Below are 16,159 nucleotides of genomic sequence, written 5' to 3'. Positions count from 1 at the left end.
CCTCAAAAGTCGCTCTTTTGAATTATTAATTTCAAAATGTATTCTACAAGTCAGGCTGAAAAAATTATTTTATATTTTTAAAGTCAATGGTTTTATTGCTGATACTGTGGAGATATTGTCACTCTGCCATTATAAATGTGAATCAAATTACTTGCCCAAAATAGGTGACTTTTCTTCTCTCACACCTCCATATCCAACTGACACAGCTCGGAGTTTGATTCAGCACTCTGTTGCAAAGACTTTTGTATTTTTCCCTGCTCCAAACAGGTTTAGAAATTAACATGTGTTTCAGAATATTGTATTCTTGTCTATGGGTGTTGCCAAATTATTTGAACTGCTTTTTAGTGTTTGTTTTTTTTTTGACATGCTTCAAGCCAACATTAATTTTAAATATTTTCTCCAGCAGACTCTTCTGACTTGGAATGTTCTGAAGACATGGACATAAATGCTCGGATTCAAGCAGCTGTAAAGAAAATGAATAAACTTGACACCATACTTGAAAAACAGCGTTTAAAGGAAAAAGCAGTTAAAAAGCAAGGCAGAGAACTCAGGGCAATGCTCTGGGAAGAACTTCAGGTTAGAAGTGTTCTGCTTATTTTGTGACTGATATATCTTAGAGTACTGTCTTAGAGAATTATCATATTTCAGAGAAGCCTTATTATCAAATAACTCACAGCTGGATAACCAAAATTAGGAAATGGATTTTAAAAAGTAAGATTGGATATTTTTTAATACATGTTGGCTAGGCAGGCTTTGAAAGAAGGAGATGGTCCTTAAAAATTGATAAGACAAATTGCCAAATACACAGCTGTCTGAGTGTGGTTTATTAGCATAGTATTTTGCTTGAGTTGTCTGCTTGCAGGGAGAGTAAGGTGTGTCAGGAGTTAACATCAGTGAACCCTAAAAGGCTAAAAAGCATTTGTTCTGCTCAAGTGGGATCCTTCCTAGGCCCAGCTGTTTCAGCTTCTTCTGTTGTTGAAGAAATTAAAGATGCTGCCTGAAGAAGACATAAGAATGCTACAATACAAATTCCTTTACCCTATTCCTGTGCTGTCTTCTAGCAGTTAAATGCCTTGAAAAAAGTTAGTATTTCCTCTGCTTTACATGAATAGAAATCTGAGTTCCTAAAAAATATGATTGGTTTGACTACATTTCATAATTTCACTGGATTTGGATTTGGATTTGGAGCCACACAGATGTTACAGAACTTCTTTGTCTGGTGAAGGGGTCTCCACATAAAAGACAATGTGTGACAGAGGCTTTAAAGTTTCACCATACTTTTGTCATAACTTCAGGAGGTATTCAGATAGCCTCAAGAAGAAAATGAATTGAGAGGAGTAATTTTTAATAGGGTCTGAAGTTCATTAGATCTGATAAGCAGACAATGTATTTTCCTGTAAAGAATTTACTTTAAATACATGACTGTATCTCTGCATAAACAGTTTATTTTTTTTGAATAGTGCATCAGAACCACAGGAAGCAATGAGGAGGTGGAAAACACAAACCAGTTTTTGGCTGTGTTATCACCATGGCATAATACAGCTGGTAAGTAAAGAGAAACAGAATTGTGATACATCCTATCTTTTTTCTTTTTGGGGAGATAATAGGGATTTGAGATCTGAATGGTTATTGCTGAGCAAAAATCTCAGCTTGAATATTGAAGGACATGCATAATAGCGGTAGCAGTGTGTGGTTATAATATTTAAGCAAAACTTACTATTTACAATGTAGCCTGCTTTTATTTCTATGCTAAAGTTTGGGTTACTAAGGGAAGGAAACAATTTGACAGGGGTGATATTTAGGCAGCCTCCAGTAGATGTCAGGATATATTAAAATAACAGTAGACAAACATGGCTATATAACTGCTAACTCCTTTATCTCAAAAGTAACTCCTGTAGAGACCATGTGCATCATGTGGTTTCTGGTGTACTGCACTGAAAAAACTGCATAGTTTAGATTTATTGCTTTCCTCCAGCTTGATCTTTATATTTTCTGTATCATGGTAGAGCCTTACTTTTCAGGTCTTATTTATTTAATTAAACAAATGTCTTGATGGCTGCCCTGGTTGATACTGAAATGGAATACATTTAATATATTTTGCTTTTCAGAACTTGAATTTGATAGAGTTTATTAAATAAGTTATATATGAGAGCTATTATAGTTTTCAATGTAGTTATGAAATCAAGCACAAGTTCGGGTACAAAATCATTAATAACTTAAGTGTTCCAAGCCTTTCAGGCACAACAAAACCTTCTGACACACTCTCAGCAGAAATGTAAATCAGGGGTTAATTAAACAACCCTAAATTCCTTACCCTGTTCTCTGTTTAACAAAATCATTTGTTCAGTTGAGTCCATTACACTGCATTATTAGTGGTTATTGTATATTTTTTTCACATGAAAATCACATGTAATTAGTTTGGTTCTTTGGAATATGAGTCCTTTTCTGTAAGTGCTAAGTGTATAGACTGTGACTTACTGCTCTAACTGGTATTTCCAGTTGGCTCCTATGAATACTTCAATAGATTTTTTTTTTCTTTGAGTAACTGAAACAACTAGAATGCTTGAACACTGTTTTTCTAGACTATGCCCTTGACCTAAGCTGCTTGTATGTCTAATAATTCATGCACAGACACCAGCTGTGAAAACCTGGATGCCTTACTCTCATTCAAAGTTTTAGATGACTTGCACATGGTGTCTGTAGAAGCATTTGAACATTAGGGCCTTGGGCTGTGTCTTTGAGAATGTGAATTGTCTTCCATGGGCAGTAGTTGTTAAGAACATGAATACAGCCATAAGAAACTGCATAAATGTGACTCACACTTTACACTTTCCCCCTTCTTTATTTCTTGAGAAATACAGTGCTTATGTCATTTATGCAAGTGAATTTCTTTACTTTCCAATTGTATGACACACATGATGCTAGATCTTCTATAAATACATTTCAATTAAATTTTACTGGAAAAAATTCCTTACAGACCTCTCCCATGCTAAAGAGGATGAAATATGCACTTCAGTATTTCACACACACATGAATCCTGAGGATGATAATTGCCATAAAGCCCAAGAAAACCAGGGTAAGCTTTATTAATGGTAGAGTTTGTATATTTAGCAATGGCAAAACGACATATGCAATGGGTGGGTAATGAAGACTCAGCATTTTTGGCAAGGCCAGTGAAATGGGAAAAAGGAAAGTTACTTACTGGAAGAGTGACAGGTCTTACCTTTTTGCAAATGAAGGAAGAGAACAGTTATGTGACTTATCTAAGACATTTTACTCAACATGCTAAGAAAATTTTTTACTGTTGGGTTTCAAAAGGAAGAGGTGTGTAACTGATATATTGTAAAATGTGTCATTGATTCTTCATGGCAATTCTTTAAAAACTTTGCTGTTACTCTAAGGTATCTTAGTTTTATTAATAGGCTTATATTCAAGAAACTATCTAGAAATGACAAGTGGTGCTGAATCTGACTGCAACTGTTCTGTATTTTCTGGTTTTCAGCAGAAATTGTTTGGATTTGTGTCAAACATAAATCTTCAGGCAACTTATTTTATATTTTGCTATTCTGATTATTGTAAAGTCTGCATTGCTTTTATGAAATAAGTACTTTCTGGCAAAACTCAAACACCTGCTGATTCTTTTAGGGACCATGTGTTATCATGCATTGTACAGACATTTCAAATGCTGGTAGTGGTGTAGTGTGTCCTGTCATGTCAAAATAAATGGAATTGTGCTTGTATGCCTCTATTATTTTCCTATTTGAAATTCAAATTTGTGTGGTTAGTAACTTTTCACATGTGTTGTGACATAAGAATAATAGCTTCAACTGCCATTGCTATCAGCTGCAATTGTTTATTTCTTTGTCAGCTACCATTCTGTGTAAACAGAAGGAATCTATCTTCCTGACTGGCTAAGATGACAAAGATGTAACATAAGTGTATTCCTTAAGGCTGAAGCATCGATGGCAGCAATATCTCTGCAGTTTGTAGAATGTGACTACATGTTTTAATTTTTGAACGTGGTACTCAGCTCTTTTGTCATGTTAGCACTTGTCTTAGTTACCCAGTATGTGACCTTATCATTGTGGGCTGGAGCTTTTAATTTCTCTGTCTTTCTACCATGTATTTTCATTCCTCCCTTAAAGTAAAGCTTGACCCTCAGCTTCTCTCTCCAAAATTCCTGAGTTGTGCTGGAGAGCCCTTGGCATAACAATGGCAGGTTTCACTACCACTATTCAATGCAGCGCTGACTTCTGGAGCTTCCAGTACAGGCATGGCTGGGAGTTGCTATCACTTGCACTATTTTGAGATGTTCTGCACATTTCTGCTTTGGGAATGCATGAAGTAGAGATCACTTACAGCTTGTGAGCAATATATATTGCTTTAAATGACATTTACTATTTTTCCTGGAGGCTTTTCATGTGGTGTCTGAATAGCTAAGAATTACTGGTTTTGTTGCTTTTGGATTTCTTATGTTTTGGATTTCTTTTGTTGCTTTGGATTTCTTCTTTTATGTCATAGCTGTCATAAAGGCAGACCAAGAACAAGAGGAGCTTGTGAAGAAGAATGTATGCACTAGTTTTATGCTGTTACTTCATCAGTCTCATCAAGATTTATACCAAATCTTTGAAATATGTGCCAAATCTACCAAAACGCATATGGAAAATTTCTTTAGCTGCAATCTCTCTTTTAATTGCCCTTGGCAGTCTTCAGTGTATTCTTTGTCTCAGTGATCCATGTCTGTCCCTTCTTTCTTCAATGCTTTGAGATGTTCTGTATGATAGCTTGTGGTGGTTTGACCAGGAAGGAGTGGGAATTCTGGGAAGCTGTGGTCAAACCAATGAAGGTTTTGGGTTTGAGACTGGCACCCGGTGTAGCCAGTGGGGTTTGGACACACCTCCGAGAATACACAGGGGTTAAAAGCAGGGCACTGGCCTTGGCACTGTCTCTTGGGACGTCGCTGTGAAGAGGTCAGATCTCTCCCCCGTCCAGCCTTGCTGCTGGGCGGGGGAGGGCCAGCCATGCGGTAGGCCCGGGACCTGGACAGAGATGGGAGGTGAGGGGCCTTCAAGGATGGAAGGGTGGAGGAGCCCCAAGAGACATCGAGACATCGGGCAGCCAGCCCCCCCCCCCCCCGCCCCCCCAGGAAGGAGAGAGAGGGAGAGTCGGCGGTGATAGCAGCCGGCCCAGGAAGAGAAAGGGGGGGGGAAAAGGGTGCAGCCCGGCCGGCCGCAGCAGCAGCATGTGTGGGAGTATCATCTCGTCCCAGGACAGACAAAGACTGAAAACTTTTAACCCTTTCTTTCATGATTGGGGCCTTGCAAAAATGCTAATCCTCCTCGAAGCTGAATAAGAAGGGAGATAAGAGATGAGATGAGACAAGGACCTGGCCCGAAGAACGTGGAGATGATTGGATGGGGAGAGATGATTTGGAGTGGCTTTTTGGCTGGACTTTTCTTGTGGCCATGGACTCAGTTGTTCCTGTGACACAGACTGCATTTAGGGGGAGGCAGTGGCTCAAAACCAGGAGGGTTCATTCGTGAGGACCCCCCGGCCCCAGGGGGTTGGAAAAATATGGGAGGGACAGATGTCCCAAAGCAGAGACTGTGCCTTTTTGGAGTGAGACAAGGCATCCTTGAAAGACAACCCTAAAAGCAGCTCTGGCCATGTCTCAGTGGTGAGAGCACTGGGCATGGAAGGAAGATGTCACAAGCGGCAAAAGGACTTTTTTTCCGGGCGGTGCCGAAGTGACAGGGAAGCACACGAGGTTTCAGTGTGTTTCCAGGGGAAGCCTATGGAACAAGAAGGACTCCTTTCCTCTTCATGAACTGCAGTTTGAGTATACTAAAGTGTCGTGCCGGGCTGGGCAGTTGGTGTTTTGGGAGAATGTATCGGATTGGGAAAGTCAGGGAGTGGGGAGGAGGAAATTTTTTTTGTAAGGTTTTCAATCTCTTTTTTTTTTCTTTTCCTGTAGTTTAAGTAATAAAGTGTTCTTTATGTTTAAGTTAGAGCCTGTTTTGCTTATTCCTGGTCACATCTCACAGCAGACACCAGGGTGAGGAATTTTCATGGGGGGCACTGGCTCTGTGCCAGGCTCAAACCATGACATAGCTCCCTCTCAAAAATGCTATTCTACAGTCAAGTGGAAGATATAGTTTAGAAGTAAGGTATGTCTTGCATGTTATGTTGGGTTTGATGTGTTCTGCTCATTTCAGGATGCAACTTGTCATCTTTATATCAATGCTTACATTCCTATATGATCCATTTCCGTGACACATGATGTTGCCTGGTAATGGTAAATTTTGTAGGGAAATAACCCACCCATTTTTCAAATTTCTGCTTTCCATAAAAGCAAAAAGTAGCATGCCTGCTTTTGAAACAGTTCTTGAGATTTAGAAATTGATTATATTTGCTTAGACTTGTTATTTAATGTGACAAATATTTGCTGTTTGTAAAGGAATTGTTATTTTAAGCGTGGTGAAAGTCTCTGAAAAACAGAATCATGCCTTTTTTTTTGGTCATGGATAGAAATCTATTGTTATTTGAAAATCATGTGTGTGTTTAATAGATTTACAGCTCTATGGTGAGTTTTAGTTTTTAACAATATTTGTTTTATAAGCTGTGTTATAATAATATCAACTATATCATCTGTTTTTCAGCTGTTTTATTTAGAAAAATGTACTTGATATGTCTCCAGATAGTTCTGTGGTTTTCAAAAAAATTATTGTCTGGTTTTGTAATGATGAGAAAACTGCAATGATGAGAGGGTTTAAAGGAATGCTGTGGCTTTTAAGGCCACCATGTTTAACATTTTTGAGGTCAGAAATCCAAAAGTATTTTAGCCTTTGTAACATTGAGTGATTTCATATTATAAAAAGTTGAAAATGAAATTAGATTTTGGCAATAGTATGTGTTTAATACAAAAAATGCATAATATTATTTATACAAATAACGAAAACATCATACAAAAAGTTTGCTTATTGACTCTATATGTTTGCTAAAGGTTTGAATGGGATTGATGTTATTACAGTTCTTGTAGAATCAAAATAGGAATGATTTTAATGTAGCAACTTTTCTTCCTCAAACATTAGATTATCCAAGTGAATTAGAAACAGAAAAACCAGCAGAAAAAGCACATAGCAAAAATAAAACCAGCCAGCATTTCATTAAAAAGAACATTGAGGTAAGCATTGAAGCATAAAACCAATAACATTTTTTATATGTTAGCTAGAAATCAGTCAATAAGTACTTTTGGAGACAGTTTTCTCTTAAAATCAGGAACTTTAGAAGCTAATTAGGCATAAATGAAGAAATTACCTTTCTGTTAAAACTGCTATTTATGGCAGAGTACTGTGTTAGATAGTTCTCAACTTGGATGCATATTGGTTAGGATAATACTGCTTCTATGCATTTGATAAATAGTATTGGAAACTGAATTGTTGTGTTTGTGCCTGGACATAGTTTTTTTTAAGAGCAATATCCTAAGACTTTTAAAAAATTTACTTACTGTTAAATAAACTTAACTTTATTTACTGTTAACCTGATGCATAAATAAGGGATAGATATGCAGGTTGCTCATGTGTAGCCTGGATGGGACCATGTTTTGTCAGAAAATACATCTCTTGATTTTCCTGCTTTTTTTTTTCCTGTGAGGACCTAGTAGGTATCATGATTTTTCATCCAATGAAAAATATTTGCCTCCCCACTATGTCAAAGACTAAGATAAGATTATAAATTTATTATATGTAGGCTATATTTTTCTGTCAGAGTGATAATTTGTATTGTTGAAATGAACAAGATTTGGCTGTTAATTTCGTAGAGTTTAAAAGCTTGTTTTGGAGGTGTTTGAGTTAGTGGAGTTCTTAAGCATGGGTTTCTTTCTTGTTGTAAATATTTCAGCTAGCAAGGGATTCAGGAAACCAATTTGTTATGCTTGAGGCAGAAAGGAAAAGGCTAACTGAGCTACTGAAAGATACAGAAGATGGAACTGAATTACAAGATCTTGAGGTATGACAAATTTAGTCTCTACTATTCTGTTGTATTTGGCTTATTTTTATAGAAAATCTAAATTTGATCTTAGTTCTACCATTAAATACCCTACTGAGATATGACAGAAAATATGGATACATCCTGTTAAATCTCTCTCCAAAAATGAATTCTCATTGGTTTTTTTGTTAATTTTACTAACATCAGAACCTAAAAGAAAAGTTAGGCACAGGAGGAGGGAATCTTAGAACATTACCTTTTTCATTACCTTTTTTTTTTTTTTTTTCATGAAATGTGAAGTTGTGGAGTATCAATCTGAATGGTTAGTGCTGTGGTCTCAGGGAGGAAGGCCAGCAACTACTTGCAAAAACCTCTCAACAACAATTTTTTGACAACTGATGAGTGGACTTCAAAATGCAATAATTGGGGAAATACACATTTATGAAGCTTCTGTGTCCCTTTAGAAAGATAATGTGACGTCTTTTTGTGGCTTCCAGTTCCGTCTGTCTTAAAAGTACATAAAGTCTGCTTAAACATTAGATATCTATGCTTTAACATAAAATTGTTAAACAGTGCACAGTCTGCATACTTCAGTAATAGCAGGAGCTGAAGTGAATAAAAATCATCCTCATGGAGAGTAACAAAGAGTATTTGATTGTCCCATCAATCACTGTTTCTAGGAGATGGTCTTCAGTTTGATAAATGTCATCATTTAAAGATCTGAAGATGTTTTAAACTACCTTCTGTTAGTAAACATAGCCTTCTGACCTAGGGAATAATGGCTTTTAAAAAATAATTTCTTTTATTGATTGGAAAAGCATTCTCTCAAAACGTGTAGTTACCAGGTTTTCTTTCTCTTTAAGCTAGTGTCTGTCATAGAATTGAGAGGCATTTATACAGAGTAGCTAATGCAAATTCCAACTAACAGTATGTACTTTTTTTTGCTTCAATTCTCAAGGCATCAAGACAATGGAAAAGTGTAACATTTGTCCCCATTTTGTATTTGGCACATGTCACTATCATGTTGTCGTGTATCTACAGAGATTTCACTGTTAATATTAGATATGAAGTAGATCATATTACAGGACATGTGTGTTGCTGTATGTTCTTGATACCATGGACAAGAATGGCAATTTGTGGTTACTCTAGTCTGTACTAGATCATTTCTTTAGAGAAAAACCTCTTAACTCCCCTCTCAAATTAGAGTGAAAGGATAGGATAGTACCTTAGAAAGAAAGGATAATAGTAACTTAGACCTGTCTAGTCTGGTGATGGATTCTTCCTCTCCCACATTTGAATTTTTTTTACGGGTGAGGCATTTCCTGTGGCTACTTCATAACAAAAATTATGAAGAAATTATCAGCTAATGAGTAATCTAGACAACTTCAAGCTGGCCCAGGTAACTATCCAGCTAGTGACCTCTTTCATCTTATTTATTCTGACTTTTAAAAAGCTGTGCAATCACATTGGCTGGAGTAATGTTTTAGAGTTTGTCAATCAAGGCAGATCTGGTTATGTTGTATGAATTCCTTTGTATGGTGTAATGTGAATTAGATAACCTCATTTGACTTGTACTGCTATATATGCCAAATATCCAAACGGCACTTCTCACTTTTTGAACGAATGTTTTATGAGTGTTTAAAATATTTTAGAAGTACATGCTAATTTAATTGTAAAAGCTGAAGCTGCAGGGTTATAATTGTTTCAGATGTTCCACAGAAAGCACTGACCATGCTGTTATAAAAGTTATTGTTCTGAGTTAACACACAGGAAACATTGACAGGACAGAAGCTTATTTTCCAAGCAAAGCTATCATGAAAATACAAAAGAGAATGTGTGAGTCCATTTCATCATGGAGTAAAATGACTGCTGGGGTAATTTGGATATTTGGAGTATGGGATGCAGACCCTGAGCTGTAGCTAATGACCTCAGTTACACCTTACCAGACTCCTGTAGACTCATTTCTGTGTTTCTGCTCTGTGATTTTCATTCTCTGATTAGGAGGTGGTTAACATGACACAAATGTAGTACCATGCTGGATACTTATGTTTTTGTGGTCACTGTCTCAGCTGAACAGATGTTTCCACAAAGCTGGCAAGCGTCTGAGACATTTGTGAGTGACTATATTGGAGTCAGCTCAGGTCTGGTCAGGCTCATTAGTTGTCTTTCATCATACTTGTATGAGAAAGCATTAGAACTGATTTTGTTTCACAAACAAGATTACTCTTGACTCTCTTTTTTTCTTTCTCTTTTTTTTTTTTTTCATTTATAATGAAGATAATTTATGACAGGTGTTTGGGTTATGCTTCTTTTTCCTTTTTGCAACTAATATGATTTAGGGTAATGGGGATGAACCACAAATGAACTCATAGCAGTGGCATTGTAATTGGAAGCTGATATTTCCTCCTCTTGTATGGATGCAACTGCTTGAATAGCCAGAGGACTAATTTGGAAGCTGGAGACAAATGGTGGACATGAATTTCTTACAAGATAGATGTTGGAGTCTTAGGGCAAGGTCCTGTTCTGGTAGGAAAAAGAAAGGAAACCAGCAATACACTGATGTCCTTCCACAGATCCTTCCTCTTCTAAGCTCCTATCTACTGCTTCATTCTGCTGTGGTCAGGAGGCAGAGATGCAATCTGCTGCTCTGATACCCAGTGGGTGGGTTGTACAGACTTGCTTCCCTGAGTGGAGGCAGGGAGTGCCCAGCTGCTGTGGGGAGCCTGCATCTGTCTGTGGGTATTGGCTCAAGTGGCCCAGCTCACTCACAATATGCAGCTGTATGTACTAGGAGTATATATTCATGTGTGTTATTCAGGTGTTAACTGCTATCAAGAGGAACAAGTCATGTAAATCATGAACAGGAAAAGAACTCTCTGCTTTGTGTCTCTCCCAGGGTTTCTGTGATAACACATAGGGGCTCTAGAAGGATGGCAGCTACTGATCTCAGAGCAGTTCCTTTCATTTCCTGTGAATGCCTTGTTTTCTTCTTTGGTGGTACCTTGCAAACATCACATTACATCTTAAACCCTCCATTTGAGATTTGGCTCCAGGTGGTTTCTGCTGTAATATCAACCTCTGCAGTTTCATTGCAAACCAAGTTTTGGTTAGTCTTTCTCACTTTTTGATTCCTTTATCAGATGGAAAGTGGTTGTCCATTTAAGTTGCTCCTTGGTTATATTTAAAAGTAATGAATGTATGAATGTCTCTACTTGTTCTGTCCATAGCTGCTCTTGAGTGTGCTAGGAACATGAATATTTGGGAGATTTTAGCTGTGTACTGAGATGGATGAAAATGTACATTTTATTATTAAGTATGGTTTATGGGAATAATAAATACACTTGGTATGCAACTGCCCTTGAGGTCTGTTTCCTTTGCAAATGAAGCTTAAGTATTTTCTGTGCCTCCATCAGGAGAATGTACCTATCTGGCAGGCACCAGGAGAAGGGTACACACCTGAACTGATGGAATTTCATCTTCTGAATGAGATAGACAATAAGCTTCACCTGCTGCTCTCTGATGGGGAGTTTCCTGCTCTTTCCAGCTCTAGCTCAAAATGTCCAAACCAGATATATCAGGTAGGTTACAGATCTGTTTTATTTTACTTGATATTTTATTTGAAGTGTGTTTTGAGATCAATACTGTGTACATCTGTATTTGTATCTTTTGCATTTTTCTTTAGGATCCTCTATTTATTCATCAAGTCTATGTGTTAAGGAGTGAAGTGAGAAATTTTAGCTGTAGAAAACAATGGAAAAATAATTTGTTGTTATTTTGAGTCATAGGTAATTCAAGAACTGACTTGTTTTTAAGAGTTTTTGATTCCACACTTCCAAGGTACAGAAAATGGTAACTCATACATTTTTATCTGCATGAGGGTGGTATTTTTCAGCATAGAAACAAAATATCCATGATAGTTTACCTTTGGGAATTAAAATTAGGTTTCTTCTTATCTCAGGATACCAAAAGTGCCTGTTCACTTATGATCTGAAGGATAAGGCAATAACTGATAAGTAATGTTAAAGACTGTAGGAGATGGATTGAAATTGTATGTCCCTTGTTTTTAATGGCCTTTGTCTTTTTGCCTTGCCAGTAATATTGAGATTTGAAGATTAAGAATCAAGGTCTCAGCCTTGAGAAGTGATTGTTTGACTTTTGTGCTTAGAAGACTACAATTTATCCCATGCCCTAGTACTGTTGCCTCTACTATAATGGGGTTTAAAACCAAAACCCCTGATTCTTATTTTTCGTTTATTTGCGCAAAGCTTATATACTTCTGCAATGTTTTCCTCTTATGGCCAGAACTGATGTATCAGAGAATATGTGTAAAAATGTTCATTCACAAAACTGTTTTCAGTTACCAGTGTATGAGAAACATCCCTTTAAGATGCTAAAATACCTGTGGGTTTGTTTTTTTCTCCTTTTGTAAGGGCACTTGAATGTCATTTTTATTGGCTTCTTTCTGAACATGAGGTTTTGTTTTACCTCTAGCAGTATTTTCTGTAGCTCAGTTCCAGAGGAGTCACATTTTCATGTTGATCATTTACCAGCTGGGATCTAATGTGTGAAAAAGCACCTCCCTGTTGCTGGTAATCACATAACCACTGCAGTTGTTACCCTGAGCTTCCCAGTGATTGCCTGATCTCGTGTTCAGTGTTGTAAGACATCACCTTGAGGTTAATGTGACTTGCCTGTGATAATGAATGCTTTGTCTGGAAATGTTTGTCCAAGTTATTGTTGTTGCTTCCTTTCACGTAATAGCCCAGAAGTATTTGGACAGAAATCTGCATTTAGGTGTATGCTAATCAAAGAGTAATGTATTATCTTTTTGAATAGTATTAAACCTAACAACCAAAACCAGGTAGCTAATTCCTTGTTACCTTTCATTAGTGAAAAGCAGTTCCCTTCAATTTTGTTTTGCAGCATGAAAAAAACTTTCAGACATTGTAGTTCTATGATTTTAATTTAGAATTAGCTTAAAGTTGGATATGATGAAGCTGCACATTCTTTTCTTCCAATCATTGTGTTAGATGTAGCGTCCAAAATGCAGACACTTAATCACTGTTGCCTCAGTGGGAGATGTCCTTTTTGCCACTGATGGACACTTTGCCAGGATACAGGAACTATTCTGTCACTCTGAAATCTTTAATAATGGGCTTCAGTTATCCTGCAATACTGTAGCTGAGTTGTAGCAGAGGAGCAGACATGTTCATCTTTTTGTGCAAGTGGTCCAGTGGGATTAAGAATGCTTTTCCATGACTAATGTTCTCTTTTACATGGAAATGTTTCTCATCAGAACTGTATTTCTCTCAGAAATGTTTCTTTGCTCTGGTGCCAAATCAACTAAATATTTAAAAATGTTTCTGTCTTACTTAATATTTTTGGGGAAGAATAAATTAAGTTGAATTTAATCCTAAAAGAAACAGGAAAATGATAGGCTGAAGAATATGGAGTGTTAGACTGTGTGTGATGAGTACAGTTACCAGCTTGAAAAACTGAAAAACTACCTGAAAACTAAAGCAAATGAACATGGTATTTAAAGAAACAATAATATCTGTAGGCTGGATTGTCTTAAAAGATAATTAATGTGTATCACCATGAAGAGTTCTTTGATAGCTGATTGGGTTTTTTTTGGTCAGGAAAATATTCCCTTTTTCTATTATAGAAGTGGTCTACAGTTAGCAGTTTAACATTAGATAACTACTCAAAATTCAGAAGATACTCTAATTTTTCAATTATGAAGTCCTTGATAGCCTATGCTATATGCCTATGCTTTTCCAAAACAGATGAATTTCGTAGATGATATCTGTTTCAGAGCATGGTTAGAAGCAGGTTAATAAAGTGATCAGCCAGTTTTATGCCTCAAGATGATTGTATGACCCTAATATGCTTCATTAGGTGGGATTTTGTTATTATTTATTTATAAAATTTGGAGGAGAGGGAGCGCAACAAATAATTAGAGATATTTCAAATACTTCAGATTTCTCTTTGGCATTATGTTTGTTACAGCTTTGGCTCTTGCTTAGTATTCAAATTTTCCCTTGTGTAAAATGTTTAACAGTTTTATTTTCTACAGATCTAAAAATATGAAAGCCAAAGTAATCTTAAATGGACTTCTCTACTATGTACATGTGCTATATAATTGAAACAGAACACATTCTGAAGTGTGTGAAACATGGGCAATAAAATGTTTTCCTTGATATAATACTTTATGCATTTATTTCATGATATCTTGAGAAGAATGTTAAAAAATTAGTAAGTGGGGAAAGGCCTTGACTTTACTCATATTGTGTGAGTTTCTATCAGTTACTATTCAGGGATGAGAGAAGTGAGGCTGTAAGAACTACTTATGAGAAAGCAGCCACTTAATGCTCCAGAGTGGTCAAATATCAAATAGATTATTATGAATAATTTTGAAAGCAATACAGAATGAAGCAGAAAATAATGATTGTTACAGGAAAGTTTGGTGTCATTGTGGTACTGCCAACTATTACTGATTGTAAATATATATTAAAAATTTTACTGTATTAAAATAAGTTTATTTTCAAGCAACTAATATTTTGATTTGAATGTCAGAACTCATAGATTTGCTTAATGTTTAGAAAAAGTTGTTTACAGATACAGTTTTTTGTGTATTGCAGCTGAGGAATTTACTGTTGAATGTTGAATTGTGAAGGTTGTTTTCTTTCCAATTAGTCATGCTACTTGGAATTATTTTCCTTGTGTGTCTATTAAAATTTCTCTAGCTGCTTCTGAAAGTAAGAATGAATAGAGTACTTTTTTATTCTATGGGTGCTCGTGTCCCTTTGGGTTGAATTGATTATCAAGTTAGGGGAAGGTGTTTTGCTTAGCTTTTTACCTTTGCCACTATTGGATTTTTCTATAGAATCTATGGTTTGCAAGAGAAAGCTCTGGGTTTTTTTCTGATTACAACATAACTTTGCACTTTTGCCAATACTTTTCATTCCCAATGAACTGAATTATGTGTAAGTACTGAAACTTGACTGTATTTGGGACTGATAGAAACTTCAGAATCTAGTCCAAACCTATCGAAGGATGTGAGAATGTGTAACCCAAATCTTTAATAAAGGTTGGGCAATTAACTCCAACTTACAGAGAGAGGGTTTTTCCTTGTTTACCATGATATCTAGTAAACAAAAGATGTTGTCATTTTTGGCTCAATTTTTTCCTTTTCCTTCTGGCTTAATTCTGATCTCAGTATGGTTAAGAGGATCAAACTTTGAACCAGTCATTCAGTCACCCCTATTCTCAGAGTGCTTTTATTGTTGTAGTAGAAATTAAGTATCCAGGTGTTAGATCTGGAGACTAAGAAATTCCTCTTAAAATGCAAAGGGTAAGAATTCTTTTGTTGAAATATGTTTTGCCTGATATTTAGCTATTGTATTTGAAAATATACATAATGAAAACTATTCATTTGCAGAATTTGACATTGATGTGTTATTCTAAGCATTTCACTATTTTCTTAGTAGAAATCAGAACACTCATCTGTCTATGAAGCAATATAAAGTTACATGGTTAACTTCTATCAATTATTTTCTTAGGAGCCTCTGGTTTATGCTAGCAGAAGCCTAGAAACAATTCCAGGTGAGAGGGTTCTGCGGGACAATAAGGAAAAACGTGATCAACAGAATCGTTTGAAAGAAATAGATTATCAGCTGGAATCCCTAGCAAGAAGTCTTGTAAGTTTCCTATTTTTTCATATTTTTCTTCCCTTATTCTGAGAACTTTGGAATTTATCATTCCTTGTGTCTTTAAATAAAATCAAGTTTTTAAACCTTATGTAAATTTCTGAAGGAATCCCCAAAGAAATATGCAGGCAAAAGCCCCAAATTATTATTGTTAGTCTGAGAAATCTTTTTTTTTTCAGTTGTAATGCATACTTACTTTTATTATAGGATACTTCAAAGACTTTATCGTCCTTGTTTCTTCCTCAGAGATGCATAGCATAAACAATAATATATAAATGCATCCTTAAAGGAATTTTAATGGCTCATGTACTTCAGTGTTGTTTGAAGGACCGAGTCTGATGAGAATATTGTATACACTAAGTTATTGTGGTAATCTTTCTTTATTATCACTAAATTGAAAGAAAAATAGCATTGTTATGTCTGTTCATTGTAGAAATTTGTTTCCTGTGTGAAGCTGATTTTAC

At 36.2% G+C, this 16,159-nt stretch overlaps 1 protein-coding gene across 4 annotated transcripts in view; it reads left to right on the top strand.

Moving 5' to 3' along the window:
* The window catches only part of FSIP1 (fibrous sheath interacting protein 1), a 72,486-nt gene that overhangs the window by 3,974 nt on the left and 52,353 nt on the right, over positions 1 to 16,159 (top strand). For 3 of the 4 annotated variants that reach the window (XR_012580802.1, XM_074542800.1, XM_074542799.1), the window contains exons 5-11: positions 404 to 576; positions 1,461 to 1,545; positions 2,978 to 3,076; positions 7,092 to 7,183; positions 7,900 to 8,007; positions 11,400 to 11,564; positions 15,549 to 15,686. Coding sequence is in view for 3 of the 4 variants with exons in the window: in XM_074542800.1 (XP_074398901.1) it covers positions 404 to 576; positions 1,461 to 1,545; positions 2,978 to 3,076; positions 7,092 to 7,183; positions 7,900 to 8,007; positions 11,400 to 11,564; positions 15,549 to 15,686 (860 nt within the window). In the remaining variant the exon portion in view is untranslated. The remainder of the gene's footprint in view (positions 1 to 403; positions 577 to 1,460; positions 1,546 to 2,977; positions 3,077 to 7,091; positions 7,184 to 7,899; positions 8,008 to 11,399; positions 11,565 to 15,548; positions 15,687 to 16,159) is intronic. The other variant, XM_074542801.1, reaches the window with a different exon arrangement.

Source organism: Zonotrichia albicollis, chromosome 6, assembly GCF_047830755.1.
Source record: "Zonotrichia albicollis isolate bZonAlb1 chromosome 6, bZonAlb1.hap1, whole genome shotgun sequence".
NCBI lineage: Eukaryota > Metazoa > Chordata > Aves > Passeriformes > Passerellidae > Zonotrichia > Zonotrichia albicollis.
The sequence above is the reverse complement of the archived record's forward strand: the minus strand, read 5'-3'. Positions and strand labels throughout refer to the sequence as shown.